Below are 12,439 nucleotides of genomic sequence, written 5' to 3'. Positions count from 1 at the left end.
CATGCTGACCCCAAACCATCACACTACCACCACCATTGCTGGACCCCAAACCATCACACTACCACCACCATGCTGACCCCAAACCATCACACTACCACCACCACGCTGACCCCAAACCATCACACTACCACCACCATGCTGGACCCCAAACCATCACACTACCACCACCATGCTGACCCCAAACCATCACACTACCACCACCATGCTGACCCCAAACCATCACACTACCACCACCATGCTGGACCCCAAACCATCACACTACCACCACCATGCTGGACCCCAAACCATCACACTACCACCACCACCATGCTGACCCCAAACCATCACACTACCACCACCATGCTGGACCGTTGGTATGAGGTTGTTACCGTGGAATACAGTGTTTGGTTTTCCAGACGTAATGGGACCGCGTTCTAAATGGACGAGTGGGCCAAAATTCCTCCACAACGACATGAGAGACTGATCAACAACTACAGGAAGTGTTTCGTTGCAGTCATTGCAGCTAAAGGTGGTACAACCAATTATTGAGTGTAAAGGGGGCAATTACTTTTTCACACAGGGGGATATGGGTGTTACATTGCTTTGCTAATTATTATTTTGTTATTTGTAAACACAGGTACCATTTATCTAATACTTTATCACAGCCCTGTAATGTATGAGTATTAATATAGTATTAAAAATAGCCTGTATGGCCACTGCAGATGTCACATGGCAGTAAACGCTGTATGGCCACTGCAGATGTCGCATGGCAGTAAACGCTGTATGGCAACTGCAGATGTCTCATGGCAGTAAACGCTGTATGGCCACTGCAGATGTCACATGGCAGTAAATGCTGTATGGCCACTGCAGATGTCACATGGCAGTAAATGCTGTATGGCCACTGCAGATGTCACATGGCAGTAAACGCTGTATGGCCACTGCAGATGTCTCATGGCAGTAAACGCTGTATGGCCACTGCAGATGTCGCATGGCAGTAAACGCTGTATGGCCACTGCAGATGTCTCATGGCAGTAAACGCTGTATGGCCACTGCAGATGTCACATGGCAGTAAACGCTGTATGGCAACTGCAGATGTCTCATGGCAGTAAACGCTGTATGGCCACTGCAGATGTCACATGGCAGTAAATGCTGTATGGCCACTGCAGATGTCACATGGCAGTAAATGCTGTATGGCCACTGCAGATGTCACATGGCAGTAAACGCTGTATGGCCACTGCAGATGTCTCATGGCAGTAAACGCTGTATGGCCACTGCAGATGTCGCATGGCAGTAAACGCTGTATGGCCACTGCAGATGTCGCATGGCAGTAAACGCTGTATGGCAACTGCAGATGTCTCATGGCAGTAAACGCTGTATGGCCACTGCAGATGTCGCATGGCAGTAAACGCTGTATGGCCACTGCAGATGTCACATGGCAGTAAATGCTGTATGGCCACTGCAGATGTCACACGGCAGTAAATGCTGTATGGCAACTGCAGATGTCACATGGCAGTAAACGCTGTATGGCCACTGCAGATGTCACATGGCAGTAAATGCTGTATGGCAACTGCAGATGTCTCATGGCAGTAAACGCTGTATGGCCACTGCAGATGTCGCATGGCAGTAAACGCTGTATGGCCACTGCAGATGTCACATGGCAGTAAATGCTGTATGGCCACTGCAGATGTCACACGGCAGTAAATGCTCTATGGCCACTGCAGATGTCACATGGCAGTAAACGCCGTATGGCCACTGCAGATGTCACATGTCAGTAAAAGCTGTATGGCCACTGCAGATGTCACATGGCAGTAAACGCCGTATGGCCACTGCAGATGTCACATGGCAGTAAATGCTGTATGGCCACTGCAGATGTCACATGGCAGTAAACGCTGTATGGCCACTGCAGATGTCACATGGCAGTAAACGCTGTATGGCCACTGCAGATGTCGCATGGCAGTAAACGCTGTATGGCCACTGCAGATGTCACATGGCAGTAAATGCTGTATGGCCACTGCAGATGTCACACGGCAGTAAATGCTCTATGGCCACTGCAGATGTCACATGGCAGTAAACGCCGTATGGCCACTGCATATGTCACACGGCAGTAAACGCCGTATGGCCACTGCAGATGTCACACGGCAGTAAATGCTGTATGGCCACTGCAGATGTCACACGGCAGTAAACGCCGTATGGCCACTGCAGATGTCACACGGCAGTAAATGCCGTATGGCCACTGCAGATGTCACATGGCAGTAAACGCTGTATGGCTACTGCAGATGTCACATGGCAGTAAACGCTGTATGGCCACTGCAGATGTCACATGGCAGTAAATGCTGTATGGCCACTGCAGATGTCACATGGCAGTAAACGCTGTATGGCCACTGCAGATGTCACATGGCAGTAAACGCTGTATGGCCACTGCAGATGTCACATGGCAGTAAACGCTGTATGGCCACTGCAGATGTCACATGGCAGTAAACGCTGTATGGCCACTGCAGATGTCACATGGCAGTAAACGCTGTATGGCCACTGCAGATGTCGGATTGACCATAGCATATTTTACCAATCAGGATGAGGCATCTCCAGCTATGAACTCTATAGCACGCTTCAGACAACCATGGTGAATGTGACTATACATCAAATGTTGTTATGGTAAAAACATTGATATTATTTTCGCCTGACACGATCACTTTGCCTACTCTTAATTCTTGCCTAATATGTTGGCATGCGTAACTGTCTTTTTTTTTTTTACCAATTCTGATATTTTGAGTAATGTGATATGCATTTTGCACTGAATCATGCAGTAGTTATATAATGGTTTAAAAGCAGAATTTTTAAATCATATTACCGTTATATCCACACACTCATCACTCTCGTTTAACAACTCTACATCGCTTTGCTACAGTAGGCATTAAATTTCTTGCGGATAATGTTGAATGAAATGTTTGAAAGGTCTATAATTTTTACAGAACACAATTCAAGTTAACATAGCACTTAGATGCTGTCAATTGCCCGATTTATAGGCATGTCCAATTTAGACCTCTTTTATTTAACAACGTGATATTCCGCTTGAAATAACATGTTGTAGGTTAATGAAATAATCAAAATAAAAATGAGTTTATTTATGAGCCTTGTGGTTCTAAGTATATAGGCGTATACTGTATCATGTGAAATAGGCCTGGTGAAATCATTGTCAAAAACAGTGGTACTGTTGCATGTAGGTCTAGATTATTTCTAGTTTGATCACATAGAAATATCTAAAAATGATTTCAACAACCTCCAAAGCAATTTCTTGTCTGTGGCACAGGAACCACTGACTCACTGTCTTTGTCTATTATCAAGATACCTGCTGGTAACTCTTAAATGGTTAGGACAGCTCATGAGGTCTCCTACATATCTGTCCACTAGGTGGGACTCTTATGACCAAACAGGCTTCATCTATAGCTTCTATTTTCACATAGGAGTAAAATATCTCTATTTTCACATAGGAGTAAACTATCTCTATTTTCACATAGGAGTAAAATGCCTCTATTTTCACATAGGAGTAAAATGCCTCTATTTTCACATAGGAGTAAAATGTCTCTATTTTCACATAGGAGTAAAATGTCTCTGTTTTCACATAGGAGTAAAATGTCTCTATTTTCACCCATAGGTGTAAAATGTCTCTATTTTCACATAGGTGTAAAATGTCTCTATTTTCACCCATAGGAGTAAAATGTCTCTATTTTCACCCATAGGAGTAAAATGTCTCTATTTTCACCCATAGGAGTAAAATGTCTCTATTTTCCCATAGGAGTAAAATGTCTCTATTTTCACACAGGAGTAAAATGTCTCTATTTTCACATAGGAGTAAAATGTCTCTATTTTCACCCATATGAGTAAAATGTCTCTATTTTCCCATAGGAGTAAAATGTCTCTATTTTCACCCATAGGAGTAAAATGTCTCTATTTTCCCATAGGAGTAAAATGTCTCTATTTTCACCCATAGGAGTAAAATATCTCTATTTTCACATAGGAGTAAAATGTCTCTATTTTCACATAGGAGTAAAATGTCTCTATTTTCACCCATAGGAGTAAAATGTCTCTATTTTCACATAGGAGTAAAATATCTCTATTTTCACATAGGAGTAAAATATCTCTATTTTCACATAGGAGTAAAATGTCTCTATTTTCACATAGGAGTAAAATATCTCTATTTTCAGCGCTTACCACCAATTTTCTTTTCTGAGAAGCTTTGTGGATACAAGCCCCAACCCTCAGATGTAGTCGTATTATTCAGGTTGTTTAAGTGTGACAATGTGCTATTTGTTAGTTCGTGAGTTGAAATGTTACCGTAGTTTTTGTCTAATTGTGAAATTACAGTAAATTGTAAATATGATAATCGTCTGTCCCAAAAATTTAACTAAACAGATTGTATGATAGAACATGTAGAAATGTAGTGGTAGTAGTAGTAGTAGTAGTAGTAGTAGTAGTAGGAGGAGTAGTTATAGTAGTAGTTGTAGTAGTAGCATCCTAGTAGTAATAGTAGTAGTAGGAGGAGTAGTAGTACTAGTAGTAGTAGTAGTAGTAGGAGTAGTGGTCGTAGTAGTAGTAACATCCTAGTAGTAGTAGTGGTAGTAGTAGTAGTAGGAGTAGTAGCAGTAGTAGGAGTAGTAGTAGTAGTAGTAGTAGCAGTAGTAGTAGTGGTAGTAGCATCCTAGTAGTAATAGTAGTATTAGTAGTAGTAGTAGTAGTAGTAGTAGCGGTAGCATCCTAGTAGTAGTAGTGGTAGTAGTAGTAGTAGTAGTAGTGGTCGTAGTAGTAGTAGCATCCTGGTAGTAGTAGTGGTAGTAGTAGTAGTGGTAGTAGTAGTAGTAGTAGTAGTAGTAGTAGTAGGAGTAGTAGTAGCAGTAGTAGTAGTAAGAGTAGTAGTAGTAGGAGTAGTAGAAGCAGTAGTAGTAGCAGTAGTAGTAGTATGTGGAGTAGTAGTAGTAGTAGTAGCATCCTAGTAGTAATAGTAGTAGCAGTAGTAGTAGTGGCGATAGTAGTAGTAGTAGTAGCATAGTAGTAATAGTGGTAGCAGTAGTAGTAGTAGCAGTAGCATCCTAGTAGTAGTAGCAGCAATAGTAGTAGTAGTAGTAGTAGTAGTAGTAGTAGTAGTAGTAGTAGTAGCAGTAGCAGCAGTAGTAGTAGTAGCAGTAGTGGTAGTAGTAGTAGTAACAGTAGTAGTAATAGTATTAGTAGCGGTTATAGTAGTAGTAGTAGTAGTAGTAGTAGTAGTAGTAGTAGCCTAGCAGTAATAGTAGTAGCAGTAGTAGTGGTAGTAGTATTAGTAATAGCTGTAGTAGTAGCAGTGGTAGTAGTAGTAGTGATGTTATTATTAGTTGTAGCAGTAGTAGTAATAGTAACACGTAGTAGTAATATTAATAGCGGTATCAGTTGTAGTAGTAGTATTAGTAGTAGAAAAAATAGTAGCATTAGCAGTAATAGAAGTACTTTATTAATCCCAACTTCGGGAAATGGGTATCACCACCTTCAAAATGGTTTCCTCCGTCCTCCCTCCCTCTCTCCTCCCTCCCTCTCTCTGTCCCTCCAGGTGTTCTGTTTGCCAAGAAGCCCTCCCTTCCCATGATGCTGGGTGGTCACCAGAACCACACCTCCTCTCAGGGAAAGACCAGTCTGGGGCTGAACTACTCCTGCGTACAGATCCAACCGTCCTGCTCCTCCTCTTCCTCCACGTCCTCCACATCCTCGGTCCACGGACCCGGAAACTCCTCCCCCTGATCTGAGTCCCACCCACAGCCCCACCAACTCACTCTAAACCTCGCCCCTATCCTCCCCCAAAGACAGCACGCGGTCTGAGATACCAGGAGAAATGACTTCTGTTGTTTCCCCCCCTCCTCCCCTTTTTCTCTATTTCCCTTATCCCAGTTAAAATAATAATAAAAAAATATTTACAGAGGAAATATTTCCACAAGAAAAGAACAAGAAAATGCTCTCCTTATTCTCTCTCCTCCTTCCTCCGAACTTTGAATAGCAATAGGTATGTAGAGGACCTCTGCACCCAATGGTATGTAGAGGACCTCTGCACCCAATGGTATGTAGAGGACCTCTGAACCCTATGTAGAGGACCTCTGAACCCAATGGTATGTAGAGGACCTCTGAACCCAATGGTATGTAGAGGACCTCTGCACCCAATGGTATGCAGAGGACCTCTGCACCCAATGGTATGTAGAGGACCTCTGAACCCAATGGTATGTAGAGGCCCTCTGAACCCAATGGTATGTAGAGGACCTCTGCACCCAATGGTATGTAGAGGACCTCTGAACCCTGTGTGTATGTAGAGGACCTCTGAACCCTGTGTGTATGTAGAGGACCTCTGTACCCAATGGTATGTAGAGGACCTCTGAACCTAATGGTATGTAGAGGACCTCTGAACCCTGTGTGTATGTATAGGACCTCTGAACCCAATGGTATGTAGAGGACCTCTGATCCCAATGGTATGTAGAGGTACTCTGAACCCAATGGTATGTAGAGGACCTCTGCACCCAATGGTATGTAGAGGACCTCTGCACCCAATGGTATGTAGAGGACCTCTGATCCCAATGGTATGTAGAGGACCTCTGCACCCAATGGTATGTAAAGGACCTCTGCACCCAATGGTATGTAGAGGACCTCTGAACCCAATGGTATGCAGAGGACCTCTGCACCCAATGGTATGCAGAGGACCTCTGCACCCAATGGTATGTAGAGGACCTCTGATCCCAATGGTATGTAGAGGTACTCTGAACCCAATGGTATGTAGAGGACCTCTGCACCCAATGGTATGTAGAGGACCTCTGCACCCAAGGGTATGTAGAGGACCTCTGATCCCAATGGTATGTAGAGGACCTCTGCACCCAATGGTATGTAAAGGACCTCTGCACCCAATGGTATGTAGAGGACCTCTGCACCCAATGGTATGTAGAGGACCTCTGAACCCAATGGTATGTAGAGGACCTCTGAACCCAATGGTATGCAGAGGACCTCTGCACCCAATGGTATGCAGAGGACCTCTGCACCCAATGGTATGTAGAGGACCTCTGAACCCAATGGTATGTAGAGGACCTCTGAACCCAATGGTATGTAGAGGACCTCTGAACCCAATGGTATGTAGAGGACCTCTGAACCCAATGGTATGTAGAGGACCTCTGATCCCAATGGTATGTAGAGTACCTCTGCACCCAATGGTATGTAGAGTACCTCTGAACCCAATGGTATGTAGAGGACCTCTGCACCCAATGGTATGTAGAGGACCTCTGAACCCAATGGTATGTAGAGGACCTCTTAACCCAATGTAGAGGACCTCTGAACCCAATGGTATGTAGAGGACCTCTGCACCCAATGGTATGTAGAGGACCTCTGAACCCAATGGTATGTAGAGGACCTCTGAACCCAATGGTATGTAGAGGACCTCTGAACCCAATGGTATGTAGAGGACCTCTGATCCCAATGGTATGTAGAGGACCTCTGATCCCAATGGTATGCAGAGGACCTCTGATCCCAATGGTATGTAGAGGACCTCTGATCCCAATGGTATGTAGAGGACCTCTGCACCCAATGGTATGTAGAGGACCTCTGATCCCAATGGTATGTAGAGGACCTCTGATCCCAATGGTATGTAGAGGCCCTCTGAACCCAATGGTATGTAGAGGACCTCTGAACCCAATGGTATGTAGAGGACCTCTGAACCCAATGGTATGTAGAGGACCTCTGCACCCAATGGTATGTAGAGGACCTCTGATCCCAATGGTATGTAGAGGACCTCTTAACCCAATGTAGAGGACCTCTGAACCCAATGGTATTTAGAGGACCTCTGATCCCAATGGTATGTAGAGGACCTCTGATCCCAATGGTATGTAGAGGACCTCTGAACCCAATGGTATGTAGAGGACCTCTGAACCCAATGGTATGTAGAGGACCTCTGAACCCAATGGTATGTAGAGGACCTCTGATCCCAATGGTATGTAGAGGACCTCTTAACCCAATGTAGAGGACCTCTGAACCCAATGGTATGTAGAGGACCTCTGATCCCAATGGTATGTAGAGGACCTCTGATCCCAATGGTATGTAGAGGACCTCTGAACCCAATGGTATGTAGAGGACCTCTGAACCCAATGGTATGTAGAGGACCTCTGATCCCAATGGTATGTAGAGGACCTCTGATCCCAATGGTATGTAGAGGACCTCTGATCCCAATGGTATGTAGAGGACCTCTGAACCCAATGGTATGTAGAGGACCTCTGAACCCAATGGTATGTAGAGGACCTCTGAACCCAATGGTATGTAGAGGACCTCTGAACCCAATGGTATGTAGAGGACCTCTGATCCCAATGGTATGTAGAGGACCTCTTAACCCAATGTAGAGGACCTCTGAACCCAATGGTATGTAGAGGACCTCTGATCCCAATGGTATGTAGAGGACCTCTGCACCCAATGGTATGTAGAGGACCTCTGATCCCAATGGTATGCAGAGGACCTCTGATCCCAATGGTATGTAGAGGACCTCTGAACCCTGTGTGTATATAGATGAAGTCAGCTGTCTTTCTGTCCTGTGTGTTTCCAGTCGAAGTCGGCTGTCTTTGTGTTTTTTTCCTGACACCAGCTGCTCCGTTTGTGAGCAGTGTTAACATATAGGCACAGATTATATGGTGACACATCATCGGACCCAAGGAACTGTGGGACAAAGACACTGGGAGACATGTTGGCTTTCTGTTTGTTTCCTCCATCAGAAGAAGAGGAGATGTTTGACCTCCCTCGTAGTTCAAGAGAGAAGCGCTTGTCAACGTGTAGTAAGGTTTGTTTGTGACCTCTTCTAGGCATTATAGCTCGTATTAGTGCTGCTTTTTCCCTGATAACCAAAATACAAACAAGAGTAACCAATGAAAAGAAAGTAGAAGCATAGTAAACTATAGTATGCACAGCACAGATACAATAATGGGCTGGACAGTAGTCACCGATTGAAACGCTATTAGCGCGCACCACCGCTAACTAGCTAGCCATTTCACATCGGTTACACTCACCCCCCCTCCCTTTTGACATCCTCCTTTTCCGCAGCAACCAGTGATCCGGGTCAACAGCATCGATGTAACAGTAAAGCTTCCGTCCCTCTCCTCTCCTCGCCCCGACCCGGGCTCGAACCAGGGACCATCTGGACACATCAACAACTGACACCCACGAAGCATCGTTACCCATCGCGCCACAAAAGCCGCGGCTTTGGCTTGCTACCAATGATCAAGCTATACGGATGTACTATCAACAAAGCACATCTCTCAGAATCAGGGAAGTGCCATATTTCCTCCTTTTCATTCAGAGAGGAAAATATCATGGTCGTGTTATCTATTGAAGATCAATCAATTCCGCTCATCTCTCAACACATTGGCTAATGCTGTAGGACAAAAGGAAGAGTGTCGAGACATGCAGTTATTTTATGCCAATGCCTTTGTCAGTAAAGCGTGTAAACCACTTGGCCTAGTAGCCTACAGCATTGCGCCACTTTGAGTCGTGGTCAGTGTCTCTTACCCTTCTCAGATGTGGCTCTGAAGAGATTGCATGATGGCTCATATCGCTGGTGAATGGTGATTCTACCTGCTGGTAGACTATCGCTGGTGAATGGTGATTCTACCTGCTGGTGAATGGTGATTCTACCTGCTGGTAGACTATCGCTGGTGAATGGTGGTTCTACCTGCTGGTGAATGGTGATTCTACCTGCTGGTAGACTATCGCTGGTGAATGGTGGTTCTACCTGCTGGTGAATGGTGATTCTACCTGCTGGTGAATGGTGATTCTACCTGCTGGTGAATGGTGATTCTACCTGCTGGTAGACTATCGCTGGTGAATGGTGATTCTACCTGCTGGTGAATGGTGATTCTACCTGCTGGTAGACTATCGCTGGTGAATGGTGATTCTACCTGCTGGTAGACTATCGCTGGTGAATGGTGGTTCTACCTGCTGGTAGACTATCGCTGGTGAATGGTGGTTCTCAGATCCTAGGAAAGTAAGTCTTTGATAGTTGCTATGGGATCCCAATCTGCTGACCACTGAATTGGATAGAACACTTCAACATGTGACCCTGCAGAAGGAGGGTAAAACACACGTGGTTAGCTATGTTGGTAAGACAAAGAGAATATGTGGTTAAAACAGCAGAACATATCGAGGCGAAAGGTACTAATCTGGTCACCAATCACACAGTGGCTTTATCTTATGACTAGCATCCACACTTATTATTTTAGTAATACACTTGTGTTTAGCATTGGAGAGCTTCTCCCTACTCTCTCTCTCTCTCTCTCTCTCTCTCTCTCTCTCTCTCTCTCTCTCTCTCTCTCTCTCTCTCTCTCTCTCTCTCTCTTTTGCTCTCTGTCTTTTGCTCTCTCTCTCTCTCTCGCTTCATAAAGACATCAGCTATTTTCTCTATTGTGAAGGTAAATGGGAAACAGTTTGAAGATATATGTAGCTTTTTTATTAAGTCCGTTAAACATATAATTTCAAACATTATTTATTTAGTTTTATATGTTTAGATCTGGGTCTGCAACCTTGCATTCAACTACTTTATTATTTGAAAATCATTTTTTTAGGAGTCCTTTCCAACATTGACAGATACCTCATTAATCTTTACCTCTATATATATATATATATATATATATATATATATATATATATATATATACACGCGCATAATAGAGTGAATACAAAATATACCTCATATATTTCATTTCTATAATTTGTTTATGTAAAGCCACTGGAAAATCACTGTTTTTGTTTCTACAGATCACTGGATGTTTCATGTGTTGTATAGTTATACCAAAGATGCGATATTACATGAACACACATCTACCTCATTGGTAAAGACCAACCAAACATCAACATGACCACAATCATAATTGCCAGTTTTCACATTTAGCCTTTTCGGGTAAAGACAATACAAAACATAGGTGGACCCCAATCAGGTTTGAAGGAAGCAACCTGTTTTTTTTGTTGTGTGGGGATTGCCAGGACTCTATTTCAGGTACACAATATAGTACAGCGTTTTCTGTTAGGTAGGGTAAAGGATTTTGGTAGTATATCTTTGTAACTTAATGTCAAATAAAGGTAATGATGTTCAACTGTAATGTCACAAAGTAGGAAACGACCCTGCAATCCTGGTGTCAGGTCTGTTATTGAAGGTGGTTGTAGGTCTGTTATTAATTCCAGTGGTTACTTGAAAAAAAGTTATTCTTCAGGAAGTCAGGCCGTGATGAGATTCTAGACATTCTAGAATACCACTTAGAATGTCTAGAACCATAGATCACATTGCTTCATTCTAAGCAGCATGCTAGTGCGCACATCGGGGAGGAGGTGCTAAAGAGCAGAAATTCTGTCATAACTATGTCACTTCCCGTGGAGTCATTAAAGCATGTGTATCCAGTGCTCTGAAGCACTCTGCTCTGCCTCTATTATATTGATGTTTTAAAAGGTCCTAAAGTTTTTTTACAAGGGTCCCTTCTTGATATTATATGGAGATCCGATCCTCCAACAAAGCAATGTAGAAAGAACCCAGCTGCAAAGCTGTGTGGATCGATTGTGGATTCATGTCCAAGTTCTGTGTGGATCGACTATGGATTCATGGCCAAGTTCTGTGTGGATCGACTATGGATTCATGTCCAAGTTCTGTGTGGATCGATTGTGGATTCATGGCCAAGTTCTGTGTGGATCGACTATGGATTCATGTCCAATTCTGTGTGGATCGACTATGGATTCATGTCCAAGTTCTGTGTGGATCGAGTATGGATTCATGTCCAATTCTGTGTGGATCGACTATGGATTCATGTCCAAGTTCTGTGTGGATCGACTATGGATTCATGTCCAAGTTCTGTGTGGATCGACTATGGATTCATGTCCAAGTTCTGTGTGGATCGACTATGGATTCATGTCCAAGTTCTGTGTGGATCGACTGTGGATTCATGTCCAAGTTCTGTGTGGATCGACTATGGATTCATGTCCAAGTTCTGTGTGGATCGACTATGGATTCATGTCCAAGTTCTGTGTGGATCGACTATGGATTCATGTCCAAGTTCTGTGTGGATCGATTGTGGATTCATGGCCAAGTTCTGTGTGGATCGACTATGGATTCATGTCCAATTCTGTGTGGATCGACTATGGATTCATGTCCAAGTTCTGTGTGGATCGAGTATGGATTCATGTCCAATTCTGTGTGGATCGACTATGGATTCATGTCCAAGTTCTGTGTGGATCGACTATGGATTCATGTCCAAGTTCTGTGTGGATCGACTATGGATTCATGTCCAAGTTCTGTGTGGATCGACTATGGATTCATGTCCAAGTTCTGTGTGGATCGACTGTGGATTCATGTCCAAGTTCTGTGTGGATCGACTATGGATTCATGTCCAAGTTCTGTGTGGATCGACTATGGATTCATGTCCAAGTTCTGTGTGGATCGACTATG

The 12,439-nt window shown here is 43.9% G+C and overlaps 1 protein-coding gene and 1 long non-coding RNA gene across 5 annotated transcripts in view; both read left to right on the top strand.

Annotated features, from left to right (window-relative positions):
* The window catches only part of LOC139577321 (AT-rich interactive domain-containing protein 3A-like), a 223,627-nt gene extending 217,451 nt beyond the window's left edge, over window positions 1–6,176 (top strand). Inside the window, exon 8 of one of the 4 annotated variants that reach the window (XM_071404343.1) lies at window positions 5,555–6,176. In XM_071404343.1, coding sequence (XP_071260444.1) covers window positions 5,555–5,742 — 188 coding nt within the window. In that variant the 3' untranslated portion in view covers window positions 5,743–6,176. The remainder of the gene's footprint in view (window positions 1–5,554) is intronic. The other 3 variants (XM_071404341.1, XM_071404342.1, XM_071404340.1) reach the window with 3 other exon arrangements.
* Window positions 6,177–8,325: 2,149 nt separating this feature from the next.
* Window positions 8,326–11,133, top strand: LOC139577320 (uncharacterized). Its single transcript, XR_011675257.1, has 2 exons — window positions 8,326–8,794; window positions 9,055–11,133. It is a non-coding gene; the product is annotated as an uncharacterized lncRNA (long non-coding RNA).
* Window positions 11,134–12,439: the final 1,306 nt, after the last annotated feature.

The sequence above is a fragment of the Salvelinus alpinus genome, chromosome 5 (assembly GCF_045679555.1).
Source record: "Salvelinus alpinus chromosome 5, SLU_Salpinus.1, whole genome shotgun sequence".
NCBI classification, from domain to species: Eukaryota; Metazoa; Chordata; class Actinopteri; order Salmoniformes; family Salmonidae; genus Salvelinus; species Salvelinus alpinus.
Note: the sequence above shows the minus strand (reverse complement) of the source record. Positions and strands in the feature narration are given on the sequence as shown.